We start from the raw sequence: 11567 nt of genomic DNA, 5'->3' as shown, positions 1-11567 counted from the left end.
ACATACAGTATTGATGCAAACAGTATGTCTCTGATCGTGCGCTTTAACACTGCACTGTGCATTACAGTATATTATTGATAAAAGGGATGTGTATGCATTCATTCCATTTGTAAGCATATACAATTATCAGACACACAATAACTAATGGTTTATATTTCTTTCATAAGTGGATGGCATCCGACGTCTTGAGCATTCATTCATTCATTGCTACTTTTTACTATACGTTGCAATACAATCCCTGCAGGCATTATTGAAATAAACCAAAATAATGAATGGGATTTAAACAAGTGCCTAAATATGGTGCGCTGTGATTGGCTGATCTTGAGCCAATCAACGACCGCCTGTTTTAATCCTTCCGCACATTCACATTCGCCCAGTGTGATTTAGGTTAGGGCACACTTACACACTTCACACACAGCGGAACAAGGTGAGTGTTTTTGCGAAGCTTCTGCGCAGAATTTACAGTTTGTTACATGCTTAGCCAACGTTCAACTTAAGTAGTTTGTTCGAGAGTTGAAGTCTCCAAGGGAGACAGAAAAACGAGCCCCGGCTCGCCTCGATCGCAGGGGAGCAATTCTTGCGGGGGGAGTGTAATAGCATGCAGGCTCGATGGGTTGCTAACGTCAAGCTAATGATTAACTACAGTTGTTGGCGATGCAAAAAATAGCGTTTGGCAAGTGGTTCCGCGTTGTGTTTGTCCCCTTATTTTAGACAGAAATCCACATTCACGCCACACTATTGTCATGGATAGTAGACCTTGTTGCTTACTCTTTGGATAGCTACCTCAAAACTCCTCCGGAGGTGTTGGCGCAACTTATTTTTTTAGTAAGCTCGTCGTAAAAACGGAGAAAAAATGGCTGTTCTGGCTCTGGAGCTCCGTTTAAATTGTTATTTTTGTGAGAATCCAACGTTAGTCGACACACTGCTTATTTCCTTGTGCACAGTAACATCCTGTGTCGACTCGCGATAGTCGTATATTCATTCGTCAGCGAATTGCTAGTTAGTACAGTACTGTACTAATTTTAACAGCAACACACTAAAGTTAGCGTTTTTCCTCCTCGGTGGTGTTCAAAAGTCACTTTCTGTTGTCATGCTGACTTTCTCGCTCGGAGATTTTTTTTTTTTTTTTAAAATTTGCGAACACTGGGCAAGTTTGGAAACTAATAGCCACACCCTTCCTTTTGGAGAAATGCTTTCTTGAAATATGAAAAAGTACAACTTCGCTTGTGCTTTAATCAGATGTTTTTAGGACGTTGTCCGGTAGACTTCAACTTTGGACAAATCACTCATGAAGTACTGACGATTTTACTCTGTTAGAATTGATTAAGATAAATAGTTGTCAACTTTATGTTGACTTTGACTCAGTTAAAAGCCGTAAATCATACAACCCCCCTTTCATTTATGTTGAGTTTTAATAAATGGTACCGTTTCTGATGAAGGACTGCCATCTTCGAACTTTGTGGCCCTTGCGGACCCCCAGCACCTGCCGCCGTCCTCTGTGTGCCCAAGATCTCCCAGATGTAGAGGGAGTTGACATCTGCAGCTGCTGTCTACACAGTATGTTAATCTGTTCCCAACACGCATGTGTTTTTAATTTCTTCCATTTTTGTTTATGAAGCACTTTGCAATATAGAACCACATCAAGGGAAACCTGAGCCCCAAAACAAAAGCAAGCAAAAACATCCTGACAGCACAGCAGCAACGCCTTGAGTTGGAAAATGTTCAATTCCTGAGCGGTGTCGATGTGTTGTCAGATGGCACTTCCCATAGGAGAGGGAGTGCTAATAACAGCAGACCAGCCAGCGGGAAAAAACACCCATGCTACTTCCTAATAGTGGATATCAGGAAGCATAGTTCGTGAACCAAAGCAATATTTGGCCGAGAAAATTATTTGAGGACTAATTTGTTAGTGAAGAGCTTCCACCTATTTGCTCCACTTTTTTTTTTCGTAGGAGCTGAGGAGAGCCTGATGCCAAAAATACTGTACTAAATTGAAAATACACCTATGCAATCTGATGCTTGATTATCTGAACAGCTTTAAATCCAACGCATTCTTGTGGACTCGGCTCACCTCTGTCGTGAATGATTTGAATGTCACGGTGGTGCCTGCAGCCTCCGATCTCCATTTTCAGTTTGTACATGCTCTCGAGTAGTGCGATCACAATGGCCTATTGTGGAGCTGTCCGTGTGGGCCTCTGGCGGCGCATCGCACGTCACTCTTCGAATTGCAAATGCTGCCTGAGGGTGACAGTGCTTTTTGTATTGTTTGTCTCCACTTTTGACAAAGGTTCCAAAGACCCAGAACTGTTAATCTGTTCAAAGAGGATCCGAAATGAGTTTGAAGTGTTTCTTTCTCTCTCTCTCTCTCTCTCTCACTCTATCACTGGCATTTGCCGTAAATAATATTTATGTAATATTGCTCCTTGATTAATTAATGTGACATTAGTTTTGGGGATATAAAGAATGCATTTATAAAAACAGGAGCGACCTGGTTGACCGAGAACCTACAAAAAGACACAAAGGAAAAAATAAACATTTATAGCAGGCATATTTTTATTGATATTGTGACAGTAAGTGCAAAATGACTTGTATGCTGTTTGGCTAGCGATATTTGGGCTTTGTCAAATTACAATTTTACATTAAGTTGTAATACTAAGACTTTTTTTTTTCTTGTAAAATCACAGATTAAAACTTTTTTTTTTTTTTTTTTTACTTTATTCTTGTAAATCATTACGTAATTTCTGGACTATAAGCCACTACTTTTTTCACTTGCATTCGACCCTGCGGCTAATACAACGGTGCGGGTACGGCTTATCCAAAAGTGGCCAAAAAAATGACGGTACTTAATATTTTCAGTTTGGCTCTAATAGCACTGGTAGCAGCAACGTGACAAGTGGACATCTTTGTGCATTTTTCTTAAAAACATGGAATGAGCACTTCAACTTCCCCTTTACAAATAAACTGATGGGGGGGGGGGGAGAAAAAAAAAAAGAAAGGACATGACCCAGACTACTGCCCAAACTGCTCGTCTCATGAATAATTTTCCATTTGCGCTATTTAAGTCAAATTCTTAAGGCAAGAGACGTCATTGTCATTTTGACACATCGATTTGGAAAACCCCTGGGAACTCTGGCTTGTACAAGCTTGTGGAATTTTTTAGCTGAAAGTTGTTAATTGGCAAATGAAATGATGGGGTAAAGGAGATATCTTGAGTAAGAATGAAGTTATTCTATTTTAGTCAGTTTTAAAGGTCGTTTTTTTTGTGATCTCACATAAAAATGTTTTTGTGTGATGGGGGGAAAAAAAGGCATTTTTTTCCCCCCATCACACAAAAAAATCAGTTTTTCCAGAAGCCATCGTCTGATTTTCAAAATTCTTGGTGCAGGGTTCTTGGGTTTGAAATGACCATTCCAACAAGACAAGTATTTGTCAGACTGTCATGTTTGTGGAAGTCTTGTCACGTTGCTGCATGTGTCGTGTAGTGTACATGCTGCCTGCCTTTTCAGACTGCATCGGTTCAAATCCTGGTCTCTTCTAAGCACGGATTAAAAAAAAAAAAAGGGGATGGATTGTTTCTGAAAGTGAATCTGGCATAAACTACTGTGCTAAAAAAAATGAATGACTTGTTGTGATTAACCCTGATGGGAAAAGACAGCATGTTACTACTGAATTATAAGCTGTACGTAAATTGGTTCTTTCTTTTGCAGTATTGGGTCAAGCTAACAAAGGTGATGGTAGGCGATTGTCCTCCATTTTGTAATGACAGATTTCTTGCTGTTAGCCAACAAAAGTCACACTTTTTAACTTGAACTTGCAGAGCATTTGGAGAAACTAATTTGAAGTTTCCATTAACTCCTATCTGACATGCTTTTTTTTTTTTTTTTTAAGAGGCAACGCCCTATACCGTAACGACACAAGTCCCACGGCAGTGGGTGGGAAAGAGCTTGTTTTGTTAGCCAAGAATGAGATTTGAAGCACTGAAGTTCATTGTTGCATCTGCCTTGTTGACCAGTTGCTCTTTTTGCGGAAATGTCTTGTGGTTTTCAAAGAACCAAATGGTTGTCTGCTTGAAAACACGTATTTTTTTGGGGGGGCGGACTAGCATTATTAAAACAGTTTTGTTTTCACTTGTAAAAGGCAGATTTTCTTTGCGTGGACCTGAAGTGGGCTTCCTGCAGCTAAACATGATCCATGCACCCTCTGACTGACACTCTGTCCTTTCACAGACCCTCGTGGTGTACACTGAAGTTGCCCACCATGCGCGAGTACAAGCTAGTGGTCCTGGGTTCAGGAGGCGTGGGAAAGTCTGCACTGGTGAGGGATTTACTGTATGCTGCCACATTAGTCTTATTTGACTGCTTGACTAAACTGTGATTTGTTTTTGAACAAACATTTATGAAAGAACACGAGTCCAAAGAATCTTCTTGAATAATAATTTTACTGAAACCTCTCCATGTATTTAATGTCAGTTCAACGAAAAAACGGAGTGACTCTTCAATTGCGTTTTCAATCTAAAATGAAATAATTTATTTATATTATATTATTTTCATTATATTTATTATTTAATCTGTTTCTATTAGAGGGTTAACTCATTCACTGTCATTGACGGCTATAGACGTAAAAAATTCATTTGAACTAGTCATTAGTTTTTGTTAACTTTTGTTAACAAGACTATGAAAACCTAGGAAAAAAATTATAGTAAATTTAGAACAGATATAAAATGTGTGATTAATCATGAGTTAACTATTGAAGTCATGTGATTAATTAGAATTGAAAATTTTAATCTCCTGATGCCCCTAATTTTTGATAATCTTTTCTTCTTCTTTTTTTATAAAAAGATTTAATTAAAAAAAAAAGTCTAGGTTTTCATACTCTTGTTAACAAAAGTGGGGGGAAAAGGTTAAACTAATAGAAATAGTTCAAATAAATTTTTGACGTTTATAGGTGTCAATGGCAGTGAATGAGTTAATTTCTCTTGTGAATGAATACAATAAGATACAGTGCAACATTGGTTTTTGTGATACATCTGCCCCAAAAAAGGCTGACTAAAACTGATTCATAGTATGAATTCATATGAAAACTAAACTAGTATTTCCCATAGGAAATTCCAGTTAATCCTTTCCAGACACCCAAAAAGACAAACAGAAATGGTCATTTATCGTACAAAAAATGATGTAAAAAAAAAAATTAAGAATATAAATGGCAATAGGAAGGGATAAATAAATTTTGTTAGGAGCGCTGATTGTTTGGAAGGAAAATCTGTCATTTTCGTTCTTTGCTAAAAGTTCTTTCTTGTATTCTATGGTGTTTTTCCTTCCTAACTTTTAGTGGCCCTGTGGGGCTTAATTTACAGTCACACTCCATAAATAAATACAACAAACTTTCAAAATGCTTCTGCTGAATGTGCGGTTGTTCTTCGCTGATGTTCACTAAGCAAGAGACCAGTTAATAAAGTCTTGCATACACATGGGATGCTGGTGTGGGGTTTGATTTCGGGAAATGTCTGTCCGAGTCACGTGGGTTTAGTAAGAAAACAGAGCAGATGCACAAAAACTGCGGCAAAGTTTTGGTTAAAAAAAAAAATCGAACTTGTCACTTTCCACACTTTACTGTCACGTCAACATCCTTGAAGAAAGAGCCACCACATCCCTCTTAGTCGACTAACTGCCAGGGTTATTATAGATTTGGAATTTGCATTTTAGTTAGTTTTAAGGTGGTTTTGTTAGTTTTAGTTATTTAAAAAAAATACTTGGTTCTAGTTGGTTTCAGTATTAGTTTTCATTTTTTGTTCGTTTGTTTTTTAAGTGTATTACTTGTGCGCAATATTTAATAAACACCCTGATAAAATGAAAAAAGTAACACATTTCTTACCTAGCGTTACATTTGGGCTGAGTTAAATGAAAAAGCAGCGGAGCAGAGCCATTGGAGCCAAAAGTCAAGCACGGCAAAATTGTTGCCTAGGAGTGATGTCATCTGAAGGTGCTTTTCTATTGGCTGCTGCTAGATGGCGTCACTTCTGTGTGACAAACTTTCAAACCTCCTTATTCCGGTTAATATTGAAAATAAATATACTTAAAATCACATTTAAAATCTTCAACAGCTTATTAGGGCCACGTATAATTTATTTATTTATTTATTTTTTGAGGGCGGGGGCAATATTCCGAGAAAAAACTCACAAATTTGCCACTTTAGAAAGTGGCAAATTTGCAAGAAATACACGTAAGTGTCGCTATAGTCTGATCATGTGAGGATTCGTTGGTGGTTAATGGGACACTGTTTATGAAATGAAAAGGCAGGATGGAGACGGATTCATTCTTAAATTCAAATTTTACTTGTCATTCACCGCAGCCAGAGCGACAACACTTCCTGATCTCCTATCAGCTGACTAACACTAACCAATCAACCAAACCGATGCTAGCATACTTAAGGGAAATGCAAGTGAATGACAAATAATGAGCAGCAGATTCAACATATCAACTTAGATATTTGTCATTTAAAAAAAAAAAGTGTAAATAATCATTCTGGAAACATAAATGTACAAGTAAATATACATTTTAACAAAATAACTTAAATACTTGATCGTCCGGGTGTGGACCTTCACAAAGCGAGGCGTATATGGTTAATCTCTGCTAAAGCAATTACTATCTCCTTGTTTGGAAACCCAACCGAAAAGTATTGGCACAAACAGTCTAGTAGTATTTGCAAATTTGCAAGTTTTTTGGGGGTAATGTTGCCCCGCCCAAAAAAAAAAAAAGAATTATACGTGGCCCTAATACGCTGTTGTAAAAATCAACCCCAAAGGCTCATGCATTAAATTAATTACAGTACCAAAGAGTAAAATGGAGGACATTTTCACTATAGATATAGTTTGTTTTGTAAACATAAAATTTAGTTTGAGTTAGTGATTGTTTTTTTGTTTTTTGTTTTTTTTACATTTTCATTTTAGTTCGTTAATGAAATAGTTTTTTGTTTTTTTTTGTTAACTAAAATAATGCTAACTGCCAATACAAACAGGAGGCATAAATGCTCAGTGTGATGCTTTTAATAGTGCAGGGGACCGTCTTTGGTAACTTAAACTAGAGTGAAAATTTTGACATTGTTGTAATTATGTGATCATGACTTACTCTTTGTTCATCCACTCCAGACAGTCCAGTTTGTGCAAGGAATTTTTGTGGAAAAGTACGACCCTACAATTGAAGACTCTTACAGAAAGGTAAAATCTAGATACATAATTTCTTTAAAATATCCTTGTTATATTTCTTTATATTGTTGTGTGTGTGTATATATATATATGTATATGTATATATAAAAATGTGTGTGTGTGTGTGTATATATATATATATATATTTTTTTTTCCTTCTACTCTCTAATGTGGCTACAACTTAATATATATAATTTTTTTAAAACAGAAAATGTTAAATGTTCCCATGTGCTCAGATTTCATTTGTTGCAGTTGTCTACTGCTACTGCGGTTCACTTTTTTTGCTTTGTCACTATCACAGATTTTTATTCTTATATATATTTTTTAAATATAATTTCATTTCAGCAATTTCCCAATAGTAAGAAAGGGACGCTTCAGAATGTTTAACCGTTGTTGTTGTTTTTAGCCTTCTGCTGTACTGCCTTTAAAAGGTGTTGACCTAAAAAAGAATTTATAAATCACAGTTTTATTTGTAATTGTGGCGATGACTTTGTTTTTCTCCTGCAGCAAGTGGAAGTTGATGGGCAGCAATGCATGCTGGAGATCTTGGACACAGCTGGAACAGTACGTGAAGCCACCCGCGTCATAAAGTCAAATGAAGCAAGTGTGTTGACGACGTGTGTGTTTGCCGTCGTGCTCTGTAGGAGCAGTTCACGGCCATGAGGGACCTTTACATGAAGAACGGCCAGGGTTTCGCTCTGGTCTACTCCATCACAGCGCAGTCCACGTTTAACGACCTGCAGGATCTCCGGGAGCAAATCCTGCGAGTGAAAGATACTGAGGACGTGAGTGGGATGCATCAAGTCGTAATTTGAACTATGGAAGCTGCTAAATAAATAAGAATTTTATAAAATCACTCTATGTAATAAATGTGAATTTATTGATCAAATAGATTTATCACCAAGCCTTAAATACATACACAGCATGATAACCAATTGGACTGTGTCTTCTGCTCGTATACAAGCATGCATCTTTGTCCCCACGCACACACATTTAAGGAAAGGTTTGTGGTGCTAATCAGTAGGGGTGGGAATCTTTGAATGTCTCACGATTTGATTTTTGGGTGTGCGATTCGATTCAGAATCAATTTTATAGATGTTCAACGAATCGTAATGATCTACTCCAGTCTGACTCGCTAATGCTAATTAGCGCGCTACTCGCGGCACGTTTATCACTCAAAATAACGGCTCCACGCTGCAAAAAAACAACTTTTATTGGAATAACTTGATCGTGACTTTTTCCTTCTACTCTCTAATGTGGCTACAACTTAACAGTGTATTAGACCGCGTGAAACCACACTGCCCCTAAGTGGCCAAACCGGGTACAACATGGCCAGCGCTCCCAATAAAGGCACAGACAAACAAAAGGAAGACAGTATAAAATAATTTAAATAAAATTGATTTTGGGACATTTAAAATCCATTTTGAATCATACTAAATGAGAATCGCAATTCTTATGAGAATTGTTTTTTTTGTTTTTTTGGGCACACCTACTTATCAGCCCTTCAGTTAGATGACCCCGTATTTTTGGAAGCACAGTGAGGGGGAGGGGCTCCCTATTCTGTGCTGACTTGCAAATGTCAGCTGCATCTCATTGTGTGTGTTCATGTTTGGCTCCAGTGAGAGGATGGACGTCTTGCTGTTAATATTTTACTAATTCATAGCAGCGCTTTCCATGCATGTGCGTGTGTCTCTAATTAATTCCCTTTTTTTTTTTCTTTTTTTTTCAAGTCATAATGCTAAACATTTGTCATTGGTTACGCAGGTCCCCATGATCCTGGTGGGGAATAAATGTGACCTGGAGGATGAGCGCGTGGTGGGCAAGGAGCAGGGTCAGAACTTGGCCCGTCAGTGGAGCAACTGTGCCTTTTTAGAGACGTCGGCGAAATCAAAGATTAACGTGAATGAAGTAAGTTAACCTGAACTGTACAGCGATTATGGCAACTTTGGTTCCCAGCAGTTTCATGATCTGCTCACTTCCATGCTTTTAGATTTTCTATGATCTGGTGCGACAAATCAACAGAAAAACACCAATGGAAAAGAAGCCAAAAAAGAAGAAAGGCTGCACGCTGCTCTAACCGCGCCTTCACACGCACACATTCACAAATGCAGGCTCCAGGCCAGGTGAGTGGCTGTTGAAATGTCATTTAGTCCAAGCAAATGCATTCCACCCCGAGTATAATCCTCTCATGCCTAGTAGTCACGACAGTGGGCAGATATTCCAAAGTTGTTTTCTTTACCTGTTATATAGTATGATTGTCTCGATGTCGAAGTTGCACATCGGATCAATTGGACCAATTTTTCATTCTATAGACTGCCACCCACTGCGCAGTCATTCCAAATGCAGTCCATTACTTGTGTTCTGAGAGATTCTTGCAGGTGCAAGGATAATATGTTGAACTCAATCAGCATTCAGGAATTCTATCATTCTTGACCTTTCCAAATATTGTTTTTTGGATGGATGGCAATTTAAATTTCATGATTTAAGATACAATTGTTTTGAGTTGCAAGCATTGGTACAGAACAAATTCAACTCGTATTGTACTGTGTTTTTATTTGAATCTCATTGGAAGCAAAATGAATGTTTTTCCTGCTAACTTTTTTTTTTTTTTTTAAAGAATGGGACAACTTGGCATTTCCCCCCCATGGTAAAATGAGGACAAGCTCATCCCAGTGAACATCATCACATTCCAAGACAAATCACATACAAGCATTTTTTTTTTTAAAAAAACAACAACATTTTTTTAGCTTTTCTTTGTGACTCACAAATGGCTAAATGAAAACTTACTTTGTCTTTCATGTGAAGAACTGTCTGAAGCAGACCATGCCGACATTCCATATCCTCTCTGAAAGATTGCAGGAGTCGCCGCCACATGTTTGGAAATCCTGTTCTTAATTTTTTCTTTTTAGAAATCTTTTTTTTTTTTTTTTTTTTAATGTTTCACAGCGTCAGCATGGATAAGAAGAGCGCAGTGTTTGGGATTTAACGTGTTGTCTTAAAGTCAATTTTATTAAATGTTGGCCTCTTACATTTATGCACTAACAGTGGCAATGACAATGCATCATTGTTTTTATCTTACTCTCCCACTTTGATAATAATATATTTCCTAAGTGACTTGGTTTTATATTGAGCTGAAAGCCTTCCATGTTCCACGTAATATATTCAACTTCTGTTTTACATACTAAAGCGGAGGACGTTGATGTTTTATAGACTTATTGGATGGGAGGGAGGGTTGCCTCTGTTTTGTGTCCTGAAAATGAAAAGATATTGTACTAAATCACTTCAAATATTGCTTCTTGTTTCTCTTTTTTGAAATGATTAAAATTTAGTACATTTTAATTTGTGTGTCCTGATGTTTAAAATTGCTTGTTTGTTACCAATATAGTCAATATATTTAGCCTAGAAATTAAACTGTCAAATTTAAAGACACAACTTAACTTTAAAATGGGTAAATCTGAGCCACAAAAAAAAACAGTGCATGCAAGAAACTCAGACAACTATGTAATGTTACATAGTCATAAATCTGCGGGAATAAAACTTAAACAATGAAAATTTATTGATGCGGGCTAATGATTAGCATATGTGCAGCAGTATTAAAATAACTGCTGTTTGAACAAATGTGGAGCAACACATGCAGACACTGTAACAGTACAATATTCAATTATTTATCATCTGCAAAGAACAACTGCCATACTGAGAAGCTGAGACTGCCTCCGGGTTCCTGGCTTATTACTACCCCCAGGTGGCCAAGGCGTGCACACCAGAATGAGCAATGTAATAATGTGCATGGTAATATCCATTGAAGGAAAAGTGTAAAAAAAAATAATAATAATTCTCGTTTTAAATTCAATTTGTTTTATGTAGTACTATAAAATATAGTGTGGAATAGTCTAAATATGTAAGGTCAGTGTACATATTTTTCATTGATTTAGCTGTTTTTTTCCCCCACAATTGGTTAACTCCTCTTACGTTTAAGTCAAACTGACCCGTGCTTAACTTTTTTTTTTGTACGTGGAAAAAAATGTCATGTTACTCTTAATTTTTTGTCCATTATGTCTTAAGTTAGAATATAATTTATTTATACAGTATTTTTAAACATATTTTGTTTTTTCAATGGCGAAACATGCAGCGGGGTCACATTGACCCATGAACACTTACCTGTACTGAACATGTAGGGAAATCGGGGCTAGTTGTATCACGGGTAAGTTGTCACAATGCAATTTTCTTTTCCACCAGAAGGCGCAACGAAAAAGTGGGATACTAGTTTTCTTTGTATAAATGGTCAGGGGTTGTGTACTGTCTGAGAAGAGAATAGCACATTGTGAGCTGACATGAGTGCTAGTTATCCGTTCTGCACAACCCAAAG

General features: G+C 37.2%; 1 protein-coding gene across 2 annotated transcripts; it reads left to right on the top strand.

Moving 5' to 3' along the window:
* The first annotated feature begins 328 nt into the window (after positions 1–328).
* rap1aa (RAP1A, member of RAS oncogene family a) lies at positions 329–10540 on the top strand. 2 transcript variants are annotated; one of them, XM_077574450.1, is made up of 9 exons: positions 329–427; positions 1440–1557; positions 4227–4314; positions 7145–7213; positions 7709–7765; positions 7846–7986; positions 8966–9109; positions 9192–9324; positions 10007–10540. In XM_077574450.1, exons 3-8 carry the CDS (start codon positions 4258–4260, stop codon positions 9276–9278), a joined length of 555 nt encoding a protein of 184 aa, XP_077430576.1. In that variant the 5' UTR covers positions 329–427; positions 1440–1557; positions 4227–4257; the 3' UTR covers positions 9279–9324; positions 10007–10540. The 2 variants fall into 2 exon arrangements, with proteins under 2 accessions (XP_077430576.1, XP_077430567.1); XM_077574441.1 differs by having other exon boundaries at positions 9819–10540.
* Positions 10541–11567: the final 1027 nt, after the last annotated feature.

This window comes from Vanacampus margaritifer, chromosome 1, assembly GCF_051991255.1.
Source record: "Vanacampus margaritifer isolate UIUO_Vmar chromosome 1, RoL_Vmar_1.0, whole genome shotgun sequence".
NCBI classification, from domain to species: domain Eukaryota; kingdom Metazoa; phylum Chordata; class Actinopteri; order Syngnathiformes; family Syngnathidae; genus Vanacampus; species Vanacampus margaritifer.
The sequence above is the reverse complement of the archived record's forward strand: the minus strand, read 5'-3'. Positions and strand labels throughout refer to the sequence as shown.